This window comes from Chrysochloris asiatica, unplaced genomic scaffold (genome assembly GCF_000296735.1).
Source record: "Chrysochloris asiatica unplaced genomic scaffold, ChrAsi1.0 scaffold00042, whole genome shotgun sequence".
In the NCBI taxonomy this organism is placed as follows: domain Eukaryota; kingdom Metazoa; phylum Chordata; class Mammalia; order Afrosoricida; family Chrysochloridae; genus Chrysochloris; species Chrysochloris asiatica.
Window position 1 is genome coordinate 12,655,849 of NW_006408560.1, and position 17,622 is coordinate 12,673,470.

Consider the following 17,622-nt stretch of genomic DNA (forward strand, 5'->3'; position numbering starts at 1 on the left):
CTATGTATCTATGTATCTATCTAACTATGTATCTATCTATCTATCTATCTGTCTGTCTGTCTTTACATTTTATCTTCCTCTGGTCGAGTTTTGATCATCAAGCAATCAAAGCCAGGTCAAATGGGTACTATCTACAAGTTTGGGAGTTCTTGTACATCTCCCCTCACTTCACATCAGCTGGGCACTTCACTCTCAACTCCAGCCCTCTGTGGCTATATCCTTGTGCATGGGCTCAGGAGTTCATAGGGGTTTTTGAAACATAATTTATTTTGTTGTTGTTGAGAATATACACAGCAAAAACATACAGCAGTGCAAGTTTTTACATGTGCAGTGAGTGATACTGATGACTGTCTCTGAGTTGCCCAACAGTCTCTCCCTCCTTTTCTGAGTCGTTCCTCCCCCAGTGATCACAACTCACTGCCCCTTCAGCTTCCTATCTGATCTTTCAAGTTGCTGTGATCATTTTGATCCCCTATGAATCTTAAAAACACCACCATGCTCAAGGCAGGCATTCTTTACTAGTTAAGCTAAATGGTTGTTTGGTTTTAAGAAGACTTCAGGGGATATTTTTAGTTTAAGGTTGAAAGATTGTCTAAGGGCAGTGATTTATTCAGACTCCCTGGATAGAGATGTCTGATTCCCTGAACATTTTGATATTTGGTTCTGCATTGCCTGCCTTCTGATTAGCTTTTTTCACCTGGTTTTTCTGGTCTTATGGCAAAGGAGACAGTTGTTCCGGGAAGCAATTAGTGGCATATTTCATTGTCTCCTATTCTTGACTCTCCTTTGTCCTCTGATTCTCCTTTTGAGTAGAAACTCATTGTTTTGCCATAGGCCCCATAGGGTTTTCAAGCCTGTGATCTGTAGAAAGCAGATCACCAGGCCTGACTTCGGTGGTGCTACTGGGTGGGTTTGAACCACCAACCTTTTGGCTAGCAGTCAAAGGCTTAACCGTTTGCACTAACTAGGGGTTTATCACCTTGTTTAGAAATGACAAAACTAGGTCTAAGAAAAGTTTCAGCCTCTTACCCCAGGTCAGTATGTGGCAGAGTAGGTGTCTGCCATCTTTTAGATTGGATTTCTCTCCATTCCTATTAACCCAGCAAAACAAAAAACCCACACCAATCCCTAAATGAACAGAGATACATTTCTCTTTTAAAAGACTCAGGTATGATCTTCTTTTCATCTCTTATTGGATTATGATCATTCATTCATTCTATTTGTTATGGATATAAAAGAATATCTACACTCTAGTGGACTCCTGGTGTGGTGCTGTAGGATCAGCACTGGACTGCAAATTACAAGGTCAGCAGTTCAAACTCACCAGCTGCTCCTCGGAAACCCTATACAGACAGGGTCGCTATGAGTCAGAACGGACTTGATAGCGCTTAACAACAATACCACACTCTAATAGAAAATGATGACTTATTAATACAGGGAAAACACCGAGCAGCAACCACCATTAATGTTCTTTTTAGTCTTTTGTCTGATTGAGCTTTTTTCCTATAACTGAAATTTTATAAACTGCAGGTAGTCCCCAGTTTACAACATTGTCAAGTTAAGATGAACCACACTTACGACTGTCCCTTTTTGGTTTTGCTTTTTCATGTTTTGTTTTTTACTTTTTATTGTTAGTAATGGAGTCCTGGTGTGGCACTGTAGGATAAGCACTGAACTGCTAACCACAAGGTCAGCAGATCAAACCCATCAGCCGTTCCTTGGAAACCCTATACAGGTTACTAACCTATACAGGTTACTATGAGTCAGAACCGACTTGACACAACATTGTCAGTAATATAAATGATGTATATTGTTGCTGATGTCACCATGTCTGTTAGTTTGTGTATAATGTTGTCAAGTTTAAGCAAAGATCAGATTTATAAGGATATTGATAATAAAAGGCAGTAATAATGAAAACTAGGGGGAAAAAGGTGATGTATTTTACTTAGATCAGAACCAACTTACCATGGTGTCCTTGGAATAGAACACTTTCTTAAGTTGGGACCACCTGTACAGTTTTTCAGTAAGATGCCAGACCTGTGGTAAGTCCTGAGTTTGCAAAGCAGAGTAAGATAGTCCTAGAATAGGAGCAATGCTGAGATGATTTTCTAAAATGCAGATGAAATTTGTTACTGGAGCCAGGCAGACTTGGTTTAAATCCCAGCTTTGTCCTTTATTTCTGTGTAACTTCAGGCAAGTTACTTGGCATCTCTGTGCCTCAGTTTTCCTATATATAATGAGGGAATAATAATGGTACCTATCTCAGGATGCTTTGTGAGGATTAAATGAATCAATTCATGTAAAATGGTGCCTGGCATATATGAGGGTGATTCAAAAAGTTCATGGAGAAGTGGAGTTGAAAGATGGTAGAATTTTTCCATCAGCTTTTTGAATTCTCTTTGTAATAAGTGTTCAATTATTGTTAGCTGATCTTACTACAATTGTTTTTTTGTTGCCTTAATGACCATTGCTCCTACTGTTACTACATACCCGGGATGCTAGCTCAAGTGAGGCATTAGGAAACATGAAACATTGAAGAGAAAGAATCTTGCCTAAATGGAAAAAAAAAAAAAAATGAAGACAGTTTACATTTCTCTGTTCTGTGTTTCACTTGTTTTGCTTTGTCTCAGACATGTGGGCTATCAAGTTCTGTAGCATTTCTGAGCCTCAGATCAGTAGTGACTGTTTTATATGATGCCCTAAAGGTGAGATGAGATGCTAATACAGGCACACGGACCACTGACACTGATATATAGGGAGCCTCAGCAGAAGTTGGTGCTAGGCAACATTGGTAAGATTTTATTAGTATACTATCAGTATTATTTCTGCCACCTGTTTGTCAGTGTGCCATCTTTGGGGATATTTGCTTTCCATTTTTTGTCTCACTACCCTCACCACCCCACCACTTGCCTATTGGTTTGTCATACTCTGGTGGCTTGTGTGTTGTTACGATGCTGGAAGCTGTGCCTCTAGTATTGTTTCAAATACCAGCAGGGCCACCCATGGTAGACAGGTTTCAGTGGAAATTCCAGACTAAGACAAGCTAGGAAGAAAGCCTGCTGATCTACTTCAGAAAGTTTGCCAGTGACAACCGTATAGATCATGACAGAATATTGCTTGATTGAATGCTGGAAGAGGAGCCTTCTAGGTTGCAAGGCAATCAAAATACACGATAATGGGCTTGAACAGACCAGTGATGGTGAAGCTGGTACAGGACCAGGCAAGGTTTCATTCTGATGTACATCGGAGTCAAAAGCAGCTAACACTTGCTGTTCTTAGGTGCCCTGGAGTCGGCTCTGACTCACAGTGAACGAATGCACAGTAGAACAAAAACACTGCCTGCTTCATCCTCATATTTGTTATGTTTGAGCCCATTTTTGCAACTACCTCGTCAATCCATCTAGTTGTGAGTCTTCCCTCTTTTTTTTGCTGACCCTCTACTTTATCAAGCATGATGTCCTTCTCCAGGGGCTAGTCCCTGCTGATAATATGTCAAAAGTATGTGAGACAAAGTTGTGCCATCTTCCATTCCAAGGAGAGCATTCTGGCTATACTTCTTCCAAGACAGATTTGTTTGTTCTTCTGGTACTTTGTGATACTTTCAATATTCCTGGGCTGTTAGAGATAATACCAAAATTTTTTTTCCACTTGGCCTCCACCAGGCCCCAGAAATCTGAGACACTATAGGTTAGATGTCCTTCTCTGGATCACATACCATGTTGAGGTCAGAGCTGAGGGTAGAAACTATCTGGAGCTCTCTTCTTGAAATATCTCTCTAGGGTTGGGGATTTTTACAGAACCTAATGATTGGGTCGCGTCTCCAGGATTCTGAGGCTGTAGACTAGAGTACACCTAACAGACTCTCAGATGATGCTGAGGTGATACCTGGGCTGGGTTTGGGGAATCATTGGGCTGAATGACCATCTGTGGTCAGCCATACTTACGCTGTTGTTGTTAAGTTCTATTGAGTCAATTCTGACTCAGCAATCCCGTGTTGGTTCCAACTCAGAAGCAGCTGGTGGATTTGAACTGCTGACATGTTTACATTTCTTTGTTCTGTATTTCACTATTCTTGTTTTGTCTCAGACATGTGGGCTATCAAGTTCTAAAGCATTTCTGAGCTTCCTTGTGTTCGAAAAATAGGGTCAGTAGTGGCTGTTTCATATGATGCTCTAAAGGCGAGATGAGGCACAGGGACCATTTGGTAGCGTTCATTCTAGCAACTCCACCCCTTCCTGCCCTTTGTTTATCCTTTAATCACCCTTGCTGTGTGAGTTTAGATTTTTGCCAGACTAGGTTGGGAAGAACCAAAGGGAATGAGAAACTGGGTCCTTCCGATCAATTTTAGGTCTGATTCTGGACTCTGTCACTAACTTGCTGTGTAACCTTAGACAAGTTGCTTGCTCTCTGTAGACCTCTGTTTTTTCTTCTGTACAATGGGGAGGTTGGTGTGTGTGGTTTTCTCCCCTCCTGGGGACGGTACATTCCTGATCGAAATTCTCTCCCAAGCAGAAGCAGGGTCATGCTCTCCTTCATCCCTTAGCTAGTCTTTTCTTTTTAACTCTTGGCTCAGTGAGGCACGTGTCTTTGTGTAAACAAATTTCTGTGTTATTTTTAACATCTTGATGACAAAATGATGAGCTGAAAAGAAAATAAATATCTTGTGATGTAGAAATATTTCACCCTGTCATGGTTCAGCTTTGGACCCCTGGGCCTTGCTCGCTGCTGAGCATTGGCGCCTTGACATGGCTCTCACTTTGATACTTGGCCTTCTTGAGGGATTTCTGCAGAAACACTGTTCCCATAGAGGGAAGGACCTTTCGAGGATGTCTGGTCCATGTTTCTTCTCTTACAAGGTAGCACTAAACACATCTAGGAAGATGTGAATTTGTTGTTGAGGTTAAATGTTGTTTCATTGCAATGAAATGAAAATGTTAACAGTGCTTATATTTATTTGGTGGTATACAAGGGTTGTTATAAATATTGCTATAAAATCATGGAAACCTATATTAAACATCAAAATGGGAGTCTATCGTTTCTTGACATATCCTCTGTCCTTCCTGGCATATATACTCCTCAAGGTGGTGTTTCCATCTCTACCCTTCCCTCAAAGAATTCTGCACTCTTCAATTTACATCACGTCAAAACGGTAGTTTGGGCATCCTTGAGGAACTCAAATAGTGTTCCTTTTTAATGTTCTAGGATTTGGGGAAGAAAAAGATGTCTGAAGGGGCAAGATCAAGGCTATAGGGTGAATGTGAGTTTCAGTGAATTTCTTACAGGACAGCCCTTGCTACCCTCAGAATGAGCAAGAGCAACTTTCCTGACCTTTTTCTCACCAATGCAGTTTTCAGATTTTTAAAATTTCTTAGTAATAAGCTCCCATGTACATCTTCTGAGAAAATTAAGATTACTCCTTTTGCTGTTGCTCTAAGGAGCTGTTGAGTCATTTCTGACTCATAGGGACCCTTACAAAACAGAGTGAAACAAGGTGGTATCCTCACAGTTGTTATGATTGAGCCCATTGTTGTTGTTGTTGCTTTAATGTTTTATTGTGAATTATGTGATAGTTTACATGGGAGAACATTAGTTTTATATTCATCCTATTGTATATCATTTCATTGCCATGGTTACAATCCCCTCCATGCATCATCAACCAACCAAAGGGTATACACTATAAGCCTGCCCCTCAGTCGTCAACATACAGCCCCTCTCCCTCTCTGTGTCTAAAGTCCCCAGCTGTTCCATCTCTCCACGTCATCATCACTGTCTCCATCTCAGGCATCACTGCTTCTCTGAGTAGGGTCCCGTTGAACCCATTGTTTTGCAGCCACCATGTTAATCCATATCATTGAGGGTCTTCCCCTTTTTCACTGACCCTCTACTTTACCAAGCATGATGACTTTCTCCAGGGACTAGTCCCTTCTGATTATATGCCCAACTTCTAAAGGAGCATTTTGGCTACACTTCTTACAAGACTGATTTGTTCATTCTCCTGACAGTCCTCAGTATCTTCAGTAGTCTTCACCAGTACCATAAGCCAACTGCACCAGTTCTTCTCTGGTCTTCCACTTTTGGAATCCCCAAACCAGTTGCCATAACCTTCTGAACTGACTTCTGCCTTGAGTTCATCGTTGAGGTCTTTAGGACCTTCTTTAAAACTGTTGTCTTGTGTGGGACATCATTCCCATAAGCTTGTTCAATGATGGTAGAAGATGTCCACTTGAGTTGTTAAAATTTTGATATTAGTGCATACCTCAAAGTTATTTCTTTATTTTTGACACATAATTTATCCATTTTTTGAAGGTTCCCAAATGAGACCAAGACAAGTGTGTGACTGAGAACACTTGTCTGTAGCCATCCACAGATCACAGAGACATGTTTAAACACATTTTGTCTGGAGTATATATATGTAAGAACTGGAACCCTAGTAGCAACACATTTTTACTTACCCTTGTATATAGTCTTCTATTTTTTTCTTCCTGATTTTGACTACTTATTACTACAAACCATAATTTATAACAAATAATGTAATAGGAATGTGTTTCTGTAGAAACTTCTAATCAAACTATATGGCTTTTTTCTTGTCTTGCATTTCTCACACGGCATATTAATGTCACCAGTATTTTTCTAAACTATCTTTAAATGTTCCATTGCATTATGTGATTATATCATAACTTGTATAACTTGCTCCTCATGGTTGGAATCCTGGTTACTTCCAGTGTTATGTTCCTTTAAATAATGTTGTTGTTGTTGTTAAGTACCATGGAGTCGGTTCTGACTCATAGCGACCCTGCACAGGGTTTCTAAGGCTATAAATCTTTACGGGAGCAGAATGCCTCATCTTTCTCCCGTGAAATGGCTAGTAGTTTTGAACTGCTGATCTTGAGGTTAGCAGCCTGATTCGTAACCACTATGCTACCAGAGTTCCTTCCTTTAAATAATAGTGTAATAAAATTCACTCTGCTTTTAGATAGCCCAGCCAATAGGACCCTAGAACCCATGGATTGTCAGTAACAACCTTTCTTCTGTCTACAGATTCTGAGAGTCCTACAACTGAGACTGCGGTGACCTCCTCCACTCAGGTGAGCTCATGGTCTTGTGAAAGGGTGAAAGCGACAGTATCTGGTGTTAGACTGGCACCAGGCAGTATTTGGCTTAATTCCCGGCTCTGCTACTTACTAGAAGTTTGACCTCTTTCCACTTCTACAAAATGGGGTAGTAGCAGCTCTCACATTGCAGGGCTTTTGTGGCCCTGTAAAGTGTCAGAAGCATTGGCCTGGCACATCTAGTGGCTTCTGTTTGATCACTGGGTTTTTGGACAGCACTAATGGCTTCACTTGAGACTTGGAGTCCTGGTGTCATAATTTGCTAGAAAGAGGATTACCTCTGAAGCTGCTTAACAACCTCTTAGAATAATCCAATTTTCCAACCAACTGTATCTCTTCCCTTGGTCTGTAATTCCCTAAGAGCTAAGCGGGAGCAGGTCTGGGCAGTATAGGGAGGGAGCCTGAGGCTCCTGAACCTTAAACACATTCCATGTAGCAGAGCTTCCAGACTAAAACAGACTTGGAGGAGAGGCCCAGAAATTTACTTCTAAAAAATCAACCAACGAAAACCCTCTGGATCACAAAAGTCCAGCCCGAAACTGACCAGAGGGATGGCATGGAACTGGGCAGTGCTTCATTGCATTGTAATAAATTGAGGACTGACTTGATGGCAGCTAACAAGAACATACGATAAGCACTGGACTGCAAACCACAAGGTCTGCAGTTCGAGCCTGCCAGCCGGTCTGTGGGAGAAAGATAAGGCTTCCTGATCCTGTGAAGATTTAAAGCCTGGGAAACCCTATACAGGCTTGCTATGAGTCAGAATGGACTCCACAGCACTTAGCAATAACAACAACAATGAGAACAATGTTCTACAAGGGAGGAAAATGGAGATCCAGGATGGGTTAAGAAAACTGCCCAAGGCCCCATAACTAGTAAGTGGTGGGGCCAGGGTCCTAATTCATGCTTTTCCCAGGAAGTGACAGCAGGCCTGTAAGGACAGTTGCTGCTTCACCCTATTTATTTAGTGTCTCTCCTGTGGGAGGTGTTGTGCCCATAAACTCTTGGTGAAGAAGTTGATGGAAAGAAATGCCCACCTTGAGTCGGCAAGATCTATATACAATGAATACAAATAATAGTGAATAAGTTACGGGTGATAAAGGCCAAATATGGGAAAGATCATAGAGTACATAAAAGAAATTCCTTGGATGGCAGGAGAAATTTTGAGGATGGGGTGCTTGAAAATGGGGTCCAATTCTTCAAATGATGGTGGACTCTGTAGAATCAGGCATATGATGAAACATGTCTTTTTTAGGAATCAACCACTAATGAATATGGTGACGATACTACTCCGCCTCCATACCCTGCAAATGCAACAAGCCCCCCAGGTAAGGACTGTGTGTTTTTGTACATTATCAGGGTCTGAGTGGCACATAAAAACCAGTCTCTGCAGAAAGTCCTTTCTTACTTGGAAAAGCTGGCTGAGGGGCCAGTCTGACTTCATGAAAAGGATCACTAGCAGAAATATTCTTTCACTGCTTTATACATTCAAGTTTAATAGTGTTAGTTATGAATTGGTGAGGGGCCTGTAAGAAGAATAGAACAAACCAGAGAAATAATTTCACTCTCAGCCACAATACAAATGAATGTGCTACCAATAAAATTGTTGGAGCCTGAAATGGAATACATGGTAAGGGCTCTCATTTTGGGAGCTCTTCATTTTAGACTTTCTGAATGAAATCAGAACTCTCTATACGTGCAAGACCAGAAAAACTTACCAACATGGGAATCCAGGAAAATCATAGGAGCCTTGTTTTGGCATTGTAGGATAAACACTGAAAAATGGCTCTTGATCTGGCTGAGGAAATCCTCAGTCCCATTACTCCTACTTAGGCAGTGTCATGCCTGCACCTCATGCCAGTTGCTGATGCTGCACCATCTAGGTTGCAAAGCCCTACTATAATACAGTGCATGCATGGAGTACCTGCTGACTACCAGGTGCTAAGTTCTGCACAGCTGGGAACTCAGAGGGAGTTAAGCCATCCCTGTTCTCAAGGAGTCTGTTGGCCTCCTTGTTCTTTCACACATGCTCTACCTCAGGGACTTGAAACTTGCTGCTTGCTCTGCCTAGAGAACACTCCCCTGACTTCTGTTTGACCAGCAGAATCTCTTCTTTTCATCATTGTACTTGTCACCTCTGATGCCATATTACCTATTTGTTTGTTTGTCTGGCTCATTGATTACTAGGTAAGATCTAGGAGGAGAAGGATTTTACTGTTATGTGTTTCTCTGTATCCCCATGGCTTAGAATAAAGGCTGGCACTTTCATTTGCTGAATAAATGAAGGTGATAAACTATAAGTAAATTAGCAAGCCATGCATACCGCTCCCATAACATGCTTGGCTCTGCTCACTTGTTAGCCTGGGCTCATTGCAAGCCTGCATACAAAGAGCATCTTCAGTTAACCGTGGGTCCAAATGGAACAGAAGAACCAGGATCCAAAGTCCATGTAACTACAAATATTAGCATTCCCAGCAGAAAAAGAGAATGGTGTATTCTCTGGCCCAGAGTTTCTGTCGGTCTACAGTAGGAAGGACCCTTCTGTAGGAGGACACAGCTGCTTGTGAAGCTGATTTGTTCTTTCATTCATTTCGACAAAACCTTTTGGAGCGTCTCCATTGTGCTAAGCACTGCCTCTAAGCCACTGGAAGAACAACAGTGAGAAACATGCATGTGGCTCCTGCTTTCAGGGAGCTCAGTCTAGAGGTGGAGCAGAGATGTAACCAGGCAGGGCTCTTACCCAGCTTAGAATGGGGTCACTTCTCAAAGGTATCACCTCATCTTAGACTCAAAGGCCAAGTAGGGACTAGACAGCAAAGGGGTGCAGCCAATGTGGGAAGAGCATTCTGAGCAGATGGAAGATGTGTGGAGAGACCTGGAGGAAAGAGAGCATGCCATGTTGGAGAACTGAATGACTAGAAATTGAGTACCAGATGGGCACTGGGTAAAAGATGACACTCCATTAGCGTAGACTGCTTCCAAGTACGTGGAGATCTGATGGCATCTGAGCCTTCCTGAGGACATGGCCTTTGGTGGAGCCACCATCAGCAAGGCCCCTGTTATTTTAAGAGCAGGCCCAGCACCAGGAAAGTCATTCTGGACATGAGTAGGAGTCTGTGACTCACTGCAGAAGCTTAGAAGAACTGTGCTTGAGGTATTTCTTTTCAAGTGGTGAAATCCTAGGGCCTATCTCAGATAGTGCTGGGCGTAGGTGTGCTGGCCAGAAAATGGCCAGCTTGTCAAGTGGCCAGCTGGGTTGGCAGAACTGCTTTTTTCTCTGGGGTAAGGCTCCTTTGAGGTCTTCAGCAGCACCATCTGAATGTTTTCTCTTTAAAAATTTTTTTTCTGTAGTGCAAGAATCTTCTTCGGTACCACTGCATACATTCCTGGTGGCTGGAGGAAGCCTGGTATTCGGAACACTTCTCTGCATTGGCATTGTGCTGAGGTGAGATGGGTCCTGGGCATGACTCTGTGGTGTTCTCACATTTCTAATATAACTTTCCCTTGACCATTCAGCCATCAGATTTATAGACTTCATATTCATCACATTTATAGACCATTCATCATTCATTTATTCATTCAACAAATGCATGCATACAGACACACACAGCACCTACTATAAACCAAGCTCTGTTTTAGGTGCTATGGGAGACAGAAGGGGGCTCTGGACAGGTCCAGTCCCTGCCATCATGGTCTAATGAGGTAGTGACTGGTGTGATAAGATTTACCAAAGAGCTGTCCATGACAAGGAGCACTGAACTGGAATTAAGGGAAAATAGGAATTGTTCTGATGGAGTTGGGGACATAAGAGAGTTCAGTTATAATACAGTTTGGAGTCCATTTGTATGTATATGTGTGTGCTTATGTGTTTTGTAGTACTGGGAGGAGTAGGGAGAAATGGGACTGGTGAGGTGGGTTGGATCTAGGCCATGAAACACCTCAAGAGAGAATTAGACGGATTTTAGACCTTCTTGATGGTAATGGGTGTCTGTTGGAGAATTCTAAGAAGAATCTGTTGAGGTTTGCATTTTTAAAAGATCACTCAATTTAGAGCGTAGATGGGAGGCAAAAATGGGCACTGGTAGCTCAGCATCTATACAAGAGCTAACAGTAGCCTGTGCTAGGATGAAGCAATGGGTTGTAGAGCCATGGAACGTTGTTCCAGGAGAGGTTAAGTGTCAAGAATGATCCTCGAGTTCAGGATCTGACTTTAGCAATAGGCAGACAAAAACATTGGAGGAAGAACAAATCTGAGTGAGAGATGATGTTTCCTCTGTGGTAATTTCTGAGTCTGAGGTTCTTTTGAGACTACTCAAGGAAATATATTTGCTATACAAATCAGATCATCAACAGGTGGAGTGGATAGGATGAGGAAGGGGGAGAAGGCCTATAGCAGAACCTTAAAGTATAGTGTGAGAAGCCCCACACCAAAAGTAAGTACACAGTTAAATCCAAGATGTTTAGCTAGACTCCTTGGGAATATGAGGGGGCTTTAAAAAGTTCATGGGAAAATGGAATTTTTCCATGAATTCTTCGAAGCCCCCTCATATTCTATGTCTCAGTACAATCAGATATAAAGGGTCATATCTAAATTCTCTGTCCCCGCCATGATTAGAAAATACCCTTTCAGACTGAGTCAGCACTTGGTAGCTATAGCACCATGTCTGTTTCTTCCCAACTTCCCCCTCTCCATTATGTCATTGGACTCCTGGTGTGATGTTCTAGGATCAGCACTGGGCTGCAAACCTCAAGGTCAGCAGTTTAAACACACCAGTTGGAACCAACTCCATGACACTTAACACCATTATGTCATTGGTTTTGTCATTCATTTCTAAATTTGCAGAAAGTCAGCTGACAGTGCTCCTAATAATTGGGCAATAAAGAAAACTCCCATTGTTCAGGATTTAACTACTGGAACTTACAATTTTGTGTATATTGAAGTCCAAAAGAAGTCAGGCCAAGAGCCCTTTGGGCAGTTGTTAGTTATGATGACAATAGTAAGTAAAGAAGAAATGGCACGTCTCCCTTCTTTCCTCTTGCCTTAAATGCAACTTTCAGGGGACTCTAGCTGTTGATTCTTATGGTGACCCTGAGCTAGCTCAGCCACCAAGGGTGATCTAGACTGGAAGATGACAATTTGAACTGTGTTCAGGGATAGTCTCCCTTTGCTTTTTCAATGGCTTCATGAGAAAGCTGCCTGAAAAGTATGCAAATAGGTAAGGGTTCTAAAGAGTGGAGGTGGCTCCTTAAAGGAGCTGAAGGTTCTCCATACCTTTGGGTCAAAGAGGGATCATATCAGCATTGAAAAATCCACCTACTGCCCTCTAAGGGATTCTTTGCCTCCCCACTATCCCATTTTCCCCACAAACTCATATTGCTGTGTTCACTTTCTATTTCTACATCATTAAGGCTTTAACAGGTCTTGCTTAGAACCCCTCAGAGACTCTTCAGAGTTGCTGTCATCATCTCCACTTTACAGATTAGGAAACCTAAGCTAAGAGAGGTGGAGAGCTTGTATTTAGTAAGGGTCAGGATCAAGATGCAAATCCAAAGTGCTTGCTCTTTGTTTAGGGCCTTAGGGACTATCTAGTCATATTCTTTCATTGTATTTTGTATTGAATTGTGTTTAATTTTTGATAATTTAACAAATGAGAAACCAGTTCCCTAGTGATAAGATGACTTGCCCAGGGACACATAACTTCTGAATAGCAAGTCCAGGTTTAGAACACATGTCCTGTGAATCCCAGCCTGCTGTTGGCTAAGACTCAGGCCCAGCTCGTCTTAACTCTGTTGGTTTTATATGTTGCCACTATTGGCACTTAACAAACAGTGCTATCTTGGTATACTACTAACTGCTAATAAAGAAGTATTAGGCTGGGAGCTGGCCAGAGTGCTCACCACAGACCTAGTTTGCTAATCTGCTAATGGTGCTTAGACACTGGCTGGTTACTAAACAACCACAATCCTTGGAGACATAGGCAGGGTAAATGCCCTGTGCTGAAAACTTATCAGCAATTTATTCCCTAGCCTGCTGAGTTTTCATTTCCTCCTGTATGGGGCCATTTATTTCAAGTGATAAAATATTTTGTCCTCCTAAAGATGAGGCTTTCTACTCCCGTAAAGATTTACACCCTCGGAAACCCTGTACAGGGTCGCTATGGGTCGGAACCGACTCAACAGCACTTAACAACAACAACAAGAGTCTCTCATGTCAAAAAAAAAAAAAAAAAAGTGGGAATCTAGGAGTACAGAAATGGTGGCCCCACAGTGCTTTAGGAATGAGCACATTTACAACAGGCCAAATATGAGAGGCAAGGCAGGTTGAAATTCATACTGCCTGTCTATGATACTGTATTGTTTTTACTTTTAGTACATTTATTTTATGTCTCAACCAAAGCATAATATTTTCTTAAATTTTTTCTAACAAATATATGTGTACACACACACACACATGACAGGGCTTCAAAAAATTTGTGGGAAAATTGCATTATCTTTTCGTTCCATTTTCCCACAAACTTCCTGAAGCCCTTTCATATATATTAATATATGTATGGTGGTGGTGGTTGCATGCCTCCAAGTCAGTTCTAACTCATAGTGAAAAATGGGGCACTGACCATCCTCCAACAACACTCTACACCTCTCTATTGGGTTCCATAATCCATTGCAGTGACCTCACAGAATGCAGACACCATATTCACAATTAGGGGATTTATTAAGGAAGTTAACAGATGGCATTTCAGGGTTGGAAATGCTCAGAGTACTGTTGTACCAGTCAGGGCAGCCACTCCTCAGCTGTGCCCACAGGCAGGCCTCTGTCTGTGGGTCTCTGATAAATGCCACACCACTTCTCCATAAGACTCAGCTTGAAGGCACTTAGTTCTAGCTTCATGGGTCAGGAAACCTAGGCCCCTGCCCCAGTTAAGTGCTGTTGTGGCGCTGTGGGTTAATGCACGGGTCTGCTAGGTCGGTTTGAAACACAAGGTTGATGGTTCAAGCTCACCAGTCGCTCTTCAGAAACAGCAACATATCTATAAATTTAAATGTGCCCGTGAAAGAGGTTTGCCTTTTATTACTTCCAGGGGCCAATTCTCCCCACCCTACATCCTATTTTCCACCAGTTCTCTCATTTTACTTTATCAGACACTGGGAAAATAGGGTTCTTATAGCAAAGAATTACTTTTCCTCCTTTTTCTAGAATTTGTGAAGTTGTTAAGTGCTATCAATTCGGTTCCAACTCATGACGATCCTGTATCAGGTTTCCAAGGAGTGACTGGTGAGTTTGAACTGCTAACCCTACGGTTCAAACAGACCTTGAGGTCAAGTGCTTATCCTAAGGCGCCACCCCAGGACTCCTTAAGCTTATGTATATTCTAGATAAATAGACTTATGTAATTGGGTGAGGGTTTCCAATATATATGCCTATGATTTGAAAATCCTTTTGTATTGAATATATAGTGTCTCATTCCAAAATATTAAAATCACTCTTTCTCCCATCTCTATATGGGCAGGGGCAAGAGTTGTGGTGTCCTGCCTTACAGAAGTGGCTGGGTGCAGTGGGAACATTTTGTTGTGTTGATGGGGATGGGATGGATAGGGAGTCTCGGGGATGGGCACTTCTCACAGGGCCCTGGTTTCTACATAATTTTTTTTTTTTTTTTAAGGTAAGGATTATTGTGAGGTTTTTTGTTTTTAATTCTTTTGGCTGCAAGTGGAGGCTGAGGTGCAAGTGAATTCTGACAACTAAGCTGCTTCTTCTTTCTGCCTCTCTCACTGCATCCTCTCTGGCCCCCAGACCCTGCTCAGACCCCAGCCCAGGGCAAAATACTGCCTGGTGTGAAACCCATGGTGACTGGTCTCATAGGCTCCTTTGAGCTTATTGAGTTTCAGAGTCTTATTTTTCTCCTAAAAAAATATTTAAAAGGCAAGTAAGTTCACCTTTCACAGTTACCCAATAGTTTCTTGGGAAAAAAACAAAACCCTGAAGACTCTCAGTATACATTGATTTAATGAGGTCAGTGGTGGAGTCGGTTCCGACTCATAGCGACCCTTTATCTTTATCGAAGCAGAAAGCCTCATCTTTCTCCCACGGAACCCCTGGTAGTTTCGAACTGCTGACCTTGAGGTTATCTGCCTGACTTGTAACCACTATGCTACCAGAGCTTGTTAACTGAGGTTGATTGTTGTTAAGTGCCATTGAGTCGGTTCCGACCCATAGCGACCCTGTATAGAGTTTCCAAGGAGAAGGTGGTGTACTTGAACCGCCAACCTTGTGGTTCAAACTGACTTTACCGTCCAGCGCATTAACCCACAGTGCCACATCAGAACTCCAAATGAGGTCAATAGGAATGTTTAAAAAATTTTAAGTGATATGTGATTATAACTGGCAATTTGCTAAATACTGACCATGAAAGAAGAGGGGGGAAAAAATCATACATTGTCTAAACCTGGACATGTGTTTGAAATATAACAAGCATTATAAAGTGTGTGTACAGCTTGTGAGTTTTCATAACGTGAATATATGCTCATGCAATCAACACTCAGATCAACAACGTTTAAATTGTTTCAAGGATTTTCTTTTAAACTGTGGCAAATAAATAGGTAACAATACAGGTACCATTTCAACAGTCTTCAGGTGTACACTTCAGAGACATTGAATATGCTAATCATGTTTTTTAACCATCACCATTAACTGAATTAACCATTAACTAATTTATTCATCACCCTTAACAGAGGCTCTGTGTCCCTCAAGAAGAACACGTAACAGTTTGATGAGTTTTCTTCACGTCAATTTCCTTGACATTGTTTCTTGTTTGTTTTTATATAGCTGTGATTATTGTTTCTAAAACTCCGAATTCTCCCTTTAAAATTTAACATTATAACATAAGCATCCTTCCTACCATCCCTCATCATTACAAATTCTTTGGAAATCTCACTCTCATTAGTGGCAGACTTCTCTATTGGGCAGAGAGTCCCAAGCTCATGTAACCAATCTCCTATTGAGTATTTGGATTGTTGTTTTGTTTTTATAAGAAACACTGTAATGAACATCTCTGCATCAAGCTGTTTCCATAGCTCTGTTATTTCCTCAGCCTTCATTCCCAGCAGTGGAATTCCTGGGTCAGATGGTCTCTGCATATTTTGAAATTCATAAAGCCTAATGACTCTCCTTGCTCCTTCCTAGGGGAGGAGAATTCCCCTCAAGAACCCTGCGTAGCTCCAGTAAGGACTCCTACTGGTTTCTCTTCCTGTGTAGTGTCCGCACAGTGAAGCCCTAAGTAACATTCTGCACATTGTTTATTGCATTTGGATACCAGGCTAAGAGCCAATGTTAGATTTGGAGCCAACTATCAATTATTTATCATAACAAGGACAGGAATAGCCCGTCGATATAAAAAGAAACCCAAGGAAAATCCCCAAGCATAGTTTTTGGCATTGGTTCCCCCTCCTTTCCCACAGCCTTCCCCGAAGTATCTGACATTTGATGGAATTAAGGATGACCACCTTGCTCCCACCTTTGGGTTAATAGGTAATAAGTTGGTCTGACCATGGGAGGTAGGAGGGAAGGGATGAGGCTTGGGGCCCTGGCCGCCCAGTGTAGTTGAAGGGCTCCTTCAGGAAAGAGACCTGACTGTACCTTTGAAGATCAATATCACTACCTCATCTTTCTTGGTGCTGTCAAGTGACTCTGCTCAGTTCCTGAGCCCTGGCTTTGGGCCTAGTCAAGCACTGTGAAAGGAGCTGTGATCAGAGAGATGTCTATCTCTTTCCTGTTTAACAGTGACTTTCCTGTCAGATGAGTCATTTGTGCCCAAATGGTACCCACGGTAGAGCCTGAGAACTCCCCCACATGGTAGGAATGTGCCCAGTGGTGCAGGGAGAACTGGAAAGGATGAGGAATTTGGATGCAAGAAGAGCAAGAGGGTTATTGAGGGAGCAGTGGGACCCTTTCTCTGCTGATAAATGGCAGCCGCAAATTATCTGCCTGCTGCCAGCCTTAATTTGACTGAGACGCATTTCCCTTCCTCACTAAAAGATTACTCCTTTTTTCAGTTAGTGGACTTGGGGCTTGTGTTGGTTTTCTAGGGATGCTGCAACAAACTACCACAAACTGAGGGGTTTAAAACAACAGAAATGTCGTCTTTCACAGTTCTGGAGGCTACAAGTTTGAAAGTAAGATGTGGCAGGGCTGTGCTCTCTGAAGGCTCTCGGGGAAGATCTTGTCTTGTCTCTTTCAGCTTCTGTTAGCCCCAGGTGTTTCTTGATTTGGGGCAGCATAACTCCAATCCCCCTCCATCTCCATAGACTGTCTTCCTGCTGTGTGTCTCTCTCTGAGTCTCTGTCTCTTCTTTTTATAAGGATATTAGTCATTGGATTAGGGCCTGCTCTTACTCTTTATGACTTCGTTTAATTGCATCTGCAAAGAACCCTGCTTCCAAATAAGGTTACATTTACAGGTCCTGGGGGTGTTGTTGTTGTTGTTGTTAGGTGCCATCGAGTCGGCACCGACTCTTAA

General features: G+C 42.1%; 1 protein-coding gene across 1 annotated transcript in view; it reads left to right on the forward strand.

The window, feature by feature from the left end:
- The window catches only part of IL6R (interleukin 6 receptor), a 35,172-nt gene that overhangs the window by 16,118 nt on the left and 1,432 nt on the right, over positions 1-17,622 (forward strand). The window contains exon 6 of the mRNA XM_006861724.1: positions 10,461-10,554. Within this exon, the coding sequence (XP_006861786.1) occupies positions 10,461-10,554 (94 nt within the window). The remainder of the gene's footprint in view (positions 1-10,460; positions 10,555-17,622) is intronic.